Source organism: Montipora capricornis, chromosome 6 (genome assembly GCF_036669925.1).
Source record: "Montipora capricornis isolate CH-2021 chromosome 6, ASM3666992v2, whole genome shotgun sequence".
Classification (NCBI taxonomy): Eukaryota; Metazoa; Cnidaria; class Anthozoa; order Scleractinia; family Acroporidae; genus Montipora; species Montipora capricornis.
The window spans coordinates 65422935-65435434 of NC_090888.1; the positions used below are offsets into that span (position 1 = coordinate 65422935).

General features: G+C 38.6%; 2 protein-coding genes across 3 annotated transcripts in view; one reads left to right on the top strand and one right to left on the bottom strand.

The window, feature by feature from the left end:
• The window catches only part of LOC138052900 (peroxiredoxin 2-like), a 7443-nt gene extending 23 nt beyond the window's left edge, over positions 1-7420 (bottom strand). Inside the window, exons 1-7 of the mRNA XM_068899496.1 lie at positions 7208-7420; positions 5947-6027; positions 5265-5301; positions 2242-2358; positions 1476-1598; positions 892-952; positions 1-440 (exon numbers count right to left, since the gene is read on the bottom strand). The exon at positions 1-440 is cut by the window's left edge and continues 23 nt beyond it. Of these exons, the coding sequence (XP_068755597.1) occupies positions 261-440; positions 892-952; positions 1476-1598; positions 2242-2358; positions 5265-5301; positions 5947-6027; positions 7208-7379 (771 nt within the window). The 5' untranslated portion in view covers positions 7380-7420 and the 3' untranslated portion in view covers positions 1-260. The remainder of the gene's footprint in view (positions 441-891; positions 953-1475; positions 1599-2241; positions 2359-5264; positions 5302-5946; positions 6028-7207) is intronic.
• A 1689-nt stretch (positions 7421-9109) lies between these two features.
• The window catches only part of LOC138052902 (uncharacterized), an 83302-nt gene continuing 79911 nt past the window's right edge, over positions 9110-12500 (top strand). For both annotated transcript variants that reach the window (XR_011133173.1, XM_068899498.1), the window contains exons 1-2: positions 9110-9903; positions 11939-11977. Coding sequence is in view for 1 of the 2 variants with exons in the window: in XM_068899498.1 (XP_068755599.1) it covers positions 9406-9903; positions 11939-11977 (537 nt within the window). In the remaining variant the exon portion in view is untranslated. The remainder of the gene's footprint in view (positions 9904-11938; positions 11978-12500) is intronic.

Genomic DNA, 12500 nt, shown 5'->3' on the forward strand with positions numbered 1-12500 from the left:
GTCTGGGAAAAGTGGCGCTGGAAAGGTGTCAAGGTTCTTTCAAATAGGAAACGACTGGCACGCATAGTGGACGAATGTTGGTTGAAATCGAAAACATGTCGAGTATAAAAACTCTACACCCAATAACTTTCTATAGAGTTAAAAGTTCTCTAAAAAGATTGTCTGAAAGCATTGCACTACGTCAACTTCACCAAGCTAGGTGACACAGTCTGCCTTTCTTGACGACTTCAACATATGGGTAATTTATTTTAAAATTAATTTTATTTCTCCGTTGCCTCTTCATTCTCTGCTTGCTTGGCAAAATACTTTTTCTTTTCCGTGGGATCTGGAATTATAGTCTCTTTACCAGGCTTCCAGCCCGCCGGGCACACTTCACCGTGTTTGTCCGTATATTGGAAAGCCTGGACTAAACGAAGGGTTTCATCCACAGATCGGCCAACCTTCAAGTGAAAATAAATAAAATTTGTTGCAATAATCATAATCATCGTCATCATAATACAATGATTATATTCCAGTCAAAATAAAAGCATCCTCATCCCATTTGGTTTGGCGACAAACTAGCCCCATCAGAGCAAAAGTTCTCCAGTCACAGTTCTGTTGGTGCAATCTACAGGCCACAGGTTCCAAGTAATTGCCGTACCAATACTGACATAGCCCTAAAACTTTTTCTCAAGCTAACTATAGGCCTGAAGTTTTTTTTTGTGGTTACTCGACAACCAACAACCTTTAAATGCAATAGATTAAATCCTCCACTTGGCATAGGATCAAAATAATTAAATCAGCTAGTTCATTCCAAATTGTATTCGAAAACGTTTAACCTCTGTATAAAAGAAATCCACCTTATATCATTTTTATGTACAGCAAAACTGACGTTAATTAATTAACACTTACTGGGAGGTCATTCATGGTAATTTGACGAAGAGTTCCTTTGTCATCAATGATAAAAAGGCCTCTGCAACAAAGTGAATATGAAAAAGATTTCATTCTCTACTTCTGGTTTGAATTCCCAAATAACAAAGGAATTTCCTACTGTACATAACACTGACATTTTTTATTACCAATTTTTGTTCAAATAATTATTCTTCCCAATTGCACTGAACCAGTTTATGAGTAGCATCTATTGTGCAGTTAAAATTAAATTTGTAAAATTTCCAATTTTTGAAACATCATTACTCAGAGATAATCTGCTTCAGTATAGACTAAAACAGTGGATAGCGTTGAACGTGCATGCTGATTGCCTACTCACTCTGGATATCCTTTGCTATTCACCTCCAAGAAATTCACGCGGAATTTGCGCCCGAAAATGTTGTAATCTTTGCAAGAATAAATGAGTTAAAATCATCTTTTTTGTGCTATATTATCTCACTGTTTTAGTATCCATGGCCCAGTAAATATCCACCACTAGCCACCTCCACGTCGGTGAATAGTTGCTAAATATAACATTCCTGAAGTCAAAATTAATTTAAAAAAGACACCTTAAAGTATGTCCCTCATTCTCAAGCAGTACTCCATAATCTTTAGCAATTTGGTGATTCAAGTCAGACAGCAAGGGATACTGGAGTTTTCCAAGGCCACCCTCTTTCCTTGGAGTGTTGATCCTGTGACATCCATTTTTTAATGCAAACAAGAAACAATGACATGGCATTTTAAAATAAATTATGAGATCAAGTTCAATTCTGATTGCACTATTAACTTAACTGTACAGTTTGAAACAAAGGGTAGTGAACAGGACAAGAGGGACCTAGAGCTATATATCTCTTTTTAGTAAAATCCAACTAGTGGTCTATTATCAATGCTGCATTCTGATTGGTTGAGCTACTAATAGGCTATTTGTTATAGCCCACTAGTAGTGAAAGCGCCGGCCATATTTGTAATGTTTTGGCGGCAGAAAAGGATTAAAGTCTAGCTTTAACTAGCGAAAGATGTTTTGTCTCGATATTTTTTTGACCAACTAGTTGGATTTTACTAAAACAATTATTCCTCTCGCCCTCATGGCCTCAGAGTCAATAGCCCATTCGACCTTCAGCCTCGTGGGCTATTGACTCAGAGCCCATTCGGGCGCAAGGAATAATAATTGTTAAATATTAATATTATATTATATATAATATTAGTATTAAAGAGCGTGAAAAGCCTTTTCATTAACAATAAGAGAGAAAGGGAAACATGGAGCAAAAAAACTACCAGCTATTTATAAGAACTTTTAAAATTCTCTCTATGGCATTTAGGACAAAATGCACTTACCAAGCTAAATGAGTAAAAACTGAATCTACAGAGCACCCAACAACTTCTGCGTTGATTGCGCGGAATTCTTCAATTCTGTCACTGAAAGCAATGATCTCCGTTGGGCAGACAAATGTGCTAAAAAAGTTCACAATTTAATTAAGGATAGAAAAACAAAAAAAGAAGCTGTGTTTGACAGGTACTTGAATGTTTTCAACAGCTGATGGCATAACTTAAACAATTTCCCAATAATAAAAATCAAAAAAGTGCACCTTTAAATAATGACCTGGGGAGTGTGAGAAGCAGTGTTGCCACTGTGACAGTGGTTAGAGCACTTTTAATTGCCTCCCACCAATGTGGCCGGGGTTCGACTTGGAGTTAGTAAGGACAGTGTGGGAGCCAGCGAGCCACGGCTGTAAGCCATGCAAGCCATGGCCATGAGTCATGCGAGCCAACATGGCGACCCATGCGAGTCACAAAATTATTGAAAGATAACCATTTTAAAATGGGTGCTTAGACTTATGAACTGTTACATGTATCAGCGCTATTTGAAATGCGTGCTTAGACTTAAATGTGAAATTCGCATTGCTCACATGACTCACTCATGGTTCACAAATTGTCCAGCCCCACTTGGAGTCACACGTGGGTTGATTTTGTTGGTTCTCTCCTCTGCTCCAAGAGGTTTTTCCCAGAGTACTCCTGTATTCCCCTCTCCTATAAACCAAGCTACGATCGGCGGGTCTAATTTGCAGGTCGCAGGTTGCGGGTTGCAGGTCATTGTTTCACCAATACAGAAAGTATCCTAAACATTCTTAAAATCTACCCTTAGGCCTAATTAGGCCTAAACAAAAGTTTTTAGGGCTAAGGTTAGCTTTTATGAATGTTTAGGATACTTTCTGTATTGGTGAAACAATGACCTGCAACCTGCGACCTGCAACCTGCAAATTAGACCCGCCGACCTACGATTTGACCTGAGTTAAATTCATTTGATTTCTGTACAGTCTCCCCAATTAGTGCACCAGTGATAAAGAGTTCAAATAATGTTCATTAAACTCACTGGAGCTAATTATTAGTTATATGGCTGGGTACCGGTATTAATGGCAATCTTTTAAATGAAGCACAGTGCGACAACAAGTTATAAAGCAATAAATGATTTCATTCCATGACCCATATCAAAACCTGATGAAGCAGATTGCCCAAGTGAGAATTAGTCCTGTCAGAGAAGGACTGCTGTTGGACAGGTGTGATTGATCGCATCACTGACATTTTGAAAACCTGAGCAGAAATCATCCTCAGATTCAAATGATACTTTGTGTTATGTGATTCATAAAAGTAATTATCTGGTCATTGGCCTTATGAATCCACTTATGTTCAGAAATGCAACTAGTAATGAGACACATGCCCAATTTTGACATCCAACGTGAAGTCTAAGGCTTTGCTTCCTATTTCCAGCAATTTGGTGAGGGTAAAGGTTACTTAGTGTTATTTTTAGCTTAGGGTAAATTTAATGCAGCTGTTTTATCCTTATTTGAGGAGCAGCATTTGGGGGACACTTTGTGATGCACATTGTCTGTATTCCCAAACACAGGTGATGTTGAAATTGGGGAAAAGCACAAGGGTTCACTTTGCGATGCTTATTAAAATATGCGTGCATCTATTAATTACCTGGCCTGCATTTCTGGACATTTCTGTATGGATCATTACTCGTCTGTCCAGTTAGCTAGCTCTTACATTGCTAGCAGGGAAGACTGCAATAATAGATATCTTTATTAAAACTGAACTACGGACACAGGCTATCAGTTCATATACGTGCTGTACCTAATATGGTCAAGGAATGCGTCATCAATAAAGCGACCTGAAAACAACTTTGCAGCTCTTAGAAAAAATGACAGACAAAAGCCGTTTTGGACCAGAATTAGCCAAGGCAGAAATCGATGCTTAAGTCGATCATACATTTAAAAGTTATTGATCCTGGAGTTTTTAATAATTATTTTTCTCCTTGGGTTTGCTGGATATAAAATGATTTTAACCAACTTGAAGCATTATCTATCACTTCACATCCGGCGCACCCTCATAGAATAAAATTATTGTTAATTATTGGTGCATACAACATACATCGCTCAAGGTGATTCCCTAGAAACAGAACTTATAAATTTCTAATGAAACTTTGCACAATGTCATAACTTGTCAAGGAGATGATAAAAATGTAACAAAAAAGGGGTGTCACCATGCTCGTTTGCATGGGACAATGCTGACGAATACGACTATTTGAGCTGCTTTGACAATTAATTGCTGCACACCCCCAATGTTGGACAAATTTAGCTGGATTTTAAAAAATGTAATCCATTGCATACCTCAGAGCACGGTTTCAATCTATGAATAATTCAAGTATGTGCCTGAAAAATGTATTTGAATGCCTTTGTGAGTACTCAACACTCCAAAATAGATTTAGCTTTAGTGTGGGCTGTTCGACTCGTAATGGTTACTTCCGTACAATTTTATGAAATTGCCAAAAGACTGGTTATAGATTTTTGCTGATCGTTTTTTCTACTAGTCCATGAAGACATCATTCTCAGCATATATATGAAATAAAAAATGGGGCTCATCGTCCTTGTTGAGGAGAAAATATCCATTCCTTGATGGATTAGGCTTGGCATCAATGCAAAATCCACCATTTTATCAATGTGTCCATGCTACTGCGCACGCCAATAATGCAAGCAATTATGCGCAGTAGTATTGCGAAATGCAAACCCAGGGAATCACCTTAATTAACTTTCAGGATGTCAGGATGTCAGGATGTCAGGATGTCAGGATGTCAGTCATTGTCACCAACACCAGTCCTTCCCGGGACTACTACATTGACTACTCTCACCAGGGCAAATTTCTTACCTCGTCAGCTACAAGTCTAGAGCATGCTAACAGTTCCACAATCCTTGCCAAAATTACTCGGAAAACCTTCGAAAGGCTTTGACAGAAAATTAAGTTTGTTCTAGAGGTTTTACTTGCAATTGAGCCTAACGCTTACGATTATATAACACACTTACAAGTCAAGTGGGTAAAAGAAGAATACCAAATATTTTCCTGTAATAAAATAAGGAGATAAAAAATAAGTCTGGAGACCACAACTATATTTAACCTGTTTAATGTTTGAAGGAAGGCCCTGTGGTGGATAAAATTGACCAGAATTTGCCAGACTTAAAGCTGGTGATAATCAAGTCAGTCAGTCTTTGGCATTACACATATATAATATAATTTTAAAAGGTTGACGACACCAAAGACACCATATCTCTTTTCTTTCCGGACAAAAGTTCTGCGGTTGAAATTTTTTGCTGGAATTATATTTACCACACATTAAATAATAAATCAAACCCCACCCCTGTCTTCAAAGGCATGAAAAGGGTGAAGGTTCCCTCTGCTTTGGAGCTCTTTGTTGGCCAGGTGGGGTGGGGGCAGTGGAAGAGAAACAAAGACCCTGGTGTGGCAGGGGAGTGCTCAGAAACATAACCACCTGGATTAAAGGGGTCATGTGACTGGAAGAAAAAATAGATAAGAGGATACTTATTTCTTCCAAAAAATTAAGTATCGTCTATTTTAGAAGGAGAAGCTGCAAATTGCTTGATTATTGCTTCAGGAAAATTATCCACTGCCAAAATTTTGTTGATCTGAGATTAACTTCCACAGATTGCAAGTGACTTAATCCAATGTCTTTCAGTTTTGACAACTCACCCTTAAAATCTTCTAATTTTAGTTCTTTAAACTCTCCATTTACAACTGCTGTTCCTTCCCAATGAGGTGCAGGCTTAGAGACTGTTCAGAATTAAATGAGAGATAATTTTACTGACAAATGCAAAAATCATCCTGGCCTCCCTATCTTTGTCAAAAGCCTCAGAATTTTCATGAAATTACAAAGGTACGTTGATTATAAAAAGGAGGCAGTATGATCGAAATCAACATCCCTACAAAGCGTTGATATTGTATTCCCAGCTGGTTAGAAATAATGGGAAAGTTTAGTTGCTACTTACTTTACTTCATTTCTTATAAAAGGACATATGTTAACCTTCAACCACACACTAATATCTTCCTTTATCCATGCCTGTATATACAGAGCAGCCTACCATTGCAGATATATCTCCAGCAATTGCCTATCTCTTCTTATCCGCAGAGAAAACATGTGGGATACATTTTCCTCTCAAAATGTGTCGGTTTGGATTTTTTGCCTTCATGTTATATAAAGCATTTCCAGATTGCGTTTTCTACGGTCTCCTGTCGAAAGCTATATTTTTTTAAGGCTAATCTTTCTCTTCTGGCAATCGTCACTACCGAAATGTAGGCATGTACAGTATTGCGTGAGGTTAAAAGTAACGCAACTCACGTACGAACAGATGTGCATAAAGGCGATATTTGGGAACCTAATTTCCAAACGTTTAGGGAATCTTTTCTTCAGCCAAGCCATTCCATCTATTTATCAATCGCGAGTTGACTGCACTATAAAACTAAATCAGTCTGGCCTATTTTAGAACTGAATATTGCACGTCTCACCAACAAAGACCGCAATGGTATATTTCATCTGTTCCGATTCAGTGATTAACGCATTAAAGCGAACATCAATTCCCGGCGGAGAGCTCTGATTATAAGTACTTCGTGGAATAAACAACCTAAAATAGACTTTGAAATCTTTTATGTGCAACTTCCTTCTTTAAAAGCAACTGCGCGCGTGTAAATTCAGCAATATCAAAAGACCACACAATTACGCTGAGGAAATTATTTATCACGCAAGGCTAATTTGTTGTAAAATGTTAGATTTGTCGAAAATAAATCATTCGAATCGAAATAACATCAGGATAAATATATTTTACCTGATACTTTGCTGCAAGCCAATATGTCAAGAAAATTGTACCGTATTATTGCCTCTTTTCAAGATGTTTCTCTGGCTTAAAAAAAGAATAACACGTGTCTTTGTTCCGCCTGAATTTACAGTTATACTTACTCTGAGCTTTGCTCCAATGAACTGCATGTTCAGAAATCGTTGTTTTTTCTGGGTAGACTTGTCCATTACCATATCGCCTACACGTTTCTTCCTCATCTACCTTATTGGCAAAAATACAGGCGACTACAAGCACTACCAATAGCAAAACTACCGTTCCAAATCTCGCAGCCATTTTATTACTGCAAGGTGATAAATGCGTATGACGTCTATGCGTTACTCGGATGTACGTTTCCACGTGGACCAATCAAAACGATTTTAAAGAACTCCCGCGAAAATTTTTCAAAAACAAAATAAGTCAAACAACAGAGGTACCCAACGAGAATATAGTTCAAAACTACTTAAACATAGCATTATTAAACGTATTTTAGTATTTAAACGGTAGATGTAGGCATATTTTTATCCCCCCAAAATTTTCATCTGTTCGGATTCCCTAGCTGAAAGTCTAGTGATCCGAAAATTATAGGGATCAAAACGGTTTTCGAAAATTTCAGCCAGAAAAAAGGCTCCCGAACATTCTAGGTGACCTTTTTAGGGTAAAAATCCGTTAAAAATAGGGAATTATACCATGTTTTAGATGTTCAGAAATCCTAGGACAGGCAGGCAAGCAAGAAAGTTTACAAGAAATGTTCCGCCGAAAATTGACGTTGGGTGCCCCTGAAACAAGCTAGTGCCAATGTCCAGGGTCCACATAAACAAGGCTGCGGGATACAGTTAATTCTTGAGGATGATCGAAATTTGATTTTTACGATATTTTCTCCCTCAGTTATGCAACGGTCTTTGACTTTTGGCAATGTTTTGTTCCTTACTAACTGATGCTGTGAAGACTATAAAATCGCTTCCGTTTCCGATGTTGATGTAAAACTGCGTTGCTCGAAACGCTCGAATTGCGGGAGTACAAACAGATAAAAACCAGCTGACTATACACTCAGCAAATGGGAAAAACTGAACTAGACATAGTGTAGGCAGTAAACGGCCAGTAGCCTGCTAATCTTCTTCTTCCTCGTCAAAGTATTTCCACCAACGGTGTAATAGAAATGTACAGTGACAGAAAGGGCGAACTTCGAACTTGAAGACGATAACATAGAAAATATCATGAATTATTATATGGCAAGCAATTCTCAGGCTAAATGGAGCACTTTTTGGTAGCGATCTTACAACACTAACCATTACCATGGAAACGTTTTTTCTCTCTCCCGGGAAATTCAAGTTGAGCCGGATAACACAAAAAGTCTTCAAAAAGCGGAATTTATTTATTTTTCATCACAAAAGTACGATAATAGCAAGCGGAATTTACTTTTACGTGTAAAAAGGTTACCGTTCAAAGTTCGCTGATTCAAGTCGAAGATTACGAACATTCACCAAACGGAGAAGTGTCCAATCGCTCAAAGAAACCATGCCAAATGATAAAAAACTTGCTCGGGACCGTACTGGGGAATATTGGCCACGACATCGGGCCAACATTTCCCAGTACGGCCCTCCCTCGCGCGCGGTGAGGGCAAAGGAAGCGAATAATATTTGTATCAGAACGAATCATAAATGATTATTACATGTACGTGTGAGAGAAAGAAATTATTTTAGTCATGGATTAGTCTTTTTTTCTCCATCGACTAAAATACAGAACTTGGGCAGTATACTTTCGGGCTCGTGATTCCATTCACAACTAGAAAGAATTAACTTCAATAGGTTATCAGCTAGTTTGCAAGAGAGAACGCTTAAAAAAAAAAAAAGCCAAAATGAGACTCTCATCTTGCAGGTTACTTCAAGCTTGACGGACGGAACAAAATTTCACTACATGACGTGCCTTCCCTGCGTTATTTTGGTCAATTTTAATTTGCTCCTTCCGTGACATCATAAGGAGACGTAATTTTCGTTGACAGCGTGGCATTACGAAGTCGAAACTTGACAACTGCGTGGTCGATTAGCGACTAATTACTTGCGCGAGTGCTTTTGCGACTTCTAACCCTATTGTGATTCAAGTGAACGCGGATTTCAGCTTCATCGCAGAATTGAGCAATATTTACATCCTTTATTTACACGCTTATTTTGCATCCAATGTTTGTGAGATATCGATACTGCTGAGATAAAGAGGAAATACGAGACGTGATGAGTTGAGAAGGTCGGAGACTTAACTCCACTTTTGTGTTTTGCGCGGTTTGTAGTTGCTAAGAAATAATGCTGTGGCATTAGTTTCCTCAAAAATGGCTTGTACCGTTTCTCAATGGGAATTTAAACACTTAGAAGTTGTAGGCGCAAGATTTTCTTCTCCTGACGAGTTTGACGCGACCAGCTCTCGAATTCCACGACTTAAAGTAGAGACAAAAACGCGTATTCTCAAACGGAAGGATGAACAACCAGTTGAAGTAAAAGGCCCGAGGTCTCCAACAAAACGACAAAGTCCTCTCGGCGAGAAGCTCCAGAAAGAAAAAATTGTGACAATCAAAGTCGTGCTTCCGAAAAAGAAATCTGAAGTCCTCGAGAGAAACTGCCTTTGTACTTGCGAAGAGAGAGACTCAATGTCAGAATTGTCTTCCAAGGACGGAAAAGCCGAAACTAACAAAGATCTTGAATTTAGCGAACTTATGGATCTTCTTCGTGGATTCGATGAAGGATCAATGAAAGATTCCTTAAGTGAACTCAGAACTACCGCCAAACGTTTTCACAGGAATAAACTTTTATCATGGAGTGAAACAATAGAGGTAAGAGTGTAATACTTAATTGTGTGGGTCACTTAACTTAAGTAAAGGTTGATCGCCGTAATTGTCAACATAAACTCAAAGTTTAGTTTACTTTTCTGTGTGATAATGAAAATCGTAGTTTTTTTAACTGAATGGGAATCTCTTGAGCCGTTGATTCCTGCTCTCGAAACTGATGTTTTTCAAGTCAGATTACAAAATGATGTTCTCTATTGTTAGTATAGTTTATTGCCTTAGCTTGGAAAGTCCAATTTCTTGTTCCTCTCTAATTTGATGCCCCGCGGAATGGTTCGCTCGAAGCAAGCGAAGGATCCAGTTACCTGCGATCATAAATTGCAAACTCAATCAGCTCAATACTCAATAACTTCTGATTGAGTTGATGTTCATTTGACAACTGGTTATTCAGTCGTTATTATGGAGCTACCATGACAATGGGCCCTTTGTCGAAGTACCGAAATATTTTTTCTCTTTTCAATTACTGTAATTTTAACCTCCATTAATTTAACCAAGGCAACCCACGATGACCTCTCAGTTTGTACAATTAGAGAATAACCACTTTAGCATTAGTCTGGCTATTAAATCATAAAGAAGGTAAAGGTCAATTTGTTTTCCTTTTAATTTTATTACATGACGCGGAAACACAAAACAAACGGTGCAACCGTCCTCGAAAGCCTTGTTAAGGCTGCCAGTCTATCAGTCCAGCATCTCGCCCTAATAAAATGGCAAGGTCAACAGAGACAAGTGCCAAAACTGCAAATTGTTAGATGCATATCATCAAAAGAAATTTTTCTTCGAAAAGTGTTGGATTAATTAATCTTTCCAAAAACTCAAGACGCTAAACTGTAGATTAGATTGCGTTAGGATAGTAGTCGTATGAATATCCACCCTGCTAGCAGAGCCTTTCTTTTGCTTGCTCGATTTTGGCGTTCTTGAGAAAGGCTCTGCATGAATCGAGTAAGATCTTTATTGAATATGCGCTGCATGTTGCCAGAATACAGTCTCGAACCCAAGCCTAATATGCCAGATCTCGCCGCCATCTTGGTTTTTCATGGTACAGCGGGCTCAATTATAACCATCGGTTTTGTCACTAAACGGACGCCCGCACTGGAATAACCGGTTTGACGAAAGAAAACAAGATTGACTTGTCCAGAAGCTCGGGCTGCGGCGGCTTCAAAGAGTTGACGCGATTCGGGCAGAGCCTACTTTTCTCCTCCTCAGTGAAGAAAAAGACAAAAGGAGGCTCTGCTCGCAGGGTGATGAATATCATGGATTAAGGATAACGTTATAAGGCCTGTCGTGTCTGCCTGTACATTAGCTGAATTACGTAATTAGTGTTTTGAACGCCAACCCCCCTTTTACCTGCGGCTCACAGCGTGATATAGCTTATTTCGATGATTTTCAATGCGCACACTGTGTTTATTGCCGCAACACAATGACTCAACTACTTGAGGCAACAAAGAGATGCACAATTCATCATCGGTATTGTAAGCGGGATTAAATTTGACTTTCAATTCTACCTCTTGGACAGCCTGAACATCATTTAACTGGATATTTAGGAAGCGGGCAAATATACTCTGACATCGTCACAAACGCGAGAAAGTGGAAGAGCTCACTACGTCACCTGCGGCCAGGCTGTGCATGTTGTTGGCTTACCTTTCCCATTTTCATTTCTCGCTGCATCAAAAGCCAACTACCGCATGATTTAAATGATGTAATTTATAGACTCCTCAATCAGTAGAGCCCTTGCGCTTAAAAAATATAACCTTGAAACTTCAATAATTTAAAGAAATTCATTCAGTGCTCTGGAAACAGCAAAATGAGGAAATACTTAGTCCTACAAAATTCGGCTTGATCGCAGACAGTTTGGATACGTGAAATGCACATGAGGCGAAACTAGAAAGGCATAATTGCTTCTGAAACAAACATTTTAAAAGTTTTGTTCAAATTATTGTAATTCATCACTGGAGTAGTGTGTTAATTTTTTGGTATGAATAAAGAATATCCGCTTAATTAAACGTTTACCTTTGTCGTTCCCAAGGTATTAAAGTTACTTGACACGGACAATAACAAACTGAAGGTATGTGTAAGTTATTGATTTTGAATGCATATAAAAAATAAGGTGATCTGCGTTTTTTTTGCTAAATTTGTTTTCACGCTGCTTTACAAAAGCTTTTACTTATTGTACGCCGAAGTAGTGTCATTATTAAATTCTTGCCGGTGGCACAGTACTTAATTAAGAAGGAAACTAAGATGTGTTATCATGCAGCTTTCCACAAAAGAGGCCTCTCAGTGCTAGTCGCTTGGTAAGGTTAGTAAGCTTCCTGGGAAAGTAATTTGAAATGAAAAAAAATCAGACCTACGTTTGTCTCCTCTCAAGGAAGACGAGCAATTTTTTTTATTGAAATCGTAATGCAAGAACCCTGCAAGCGCTTGTTCGTTTCCCCACTAGGGGTCAGGTGGTGAAACAAGGGAGCTTACGCAAGGACACTCGTCGATGTCTACGAAAACGCCACCAAACAATAGGACATGTGGACTCTTTAATTCAAACGTCAACCGACAAATGCGTTTTTCGCTACCGTCAATCAAATGCATGTTCGGCG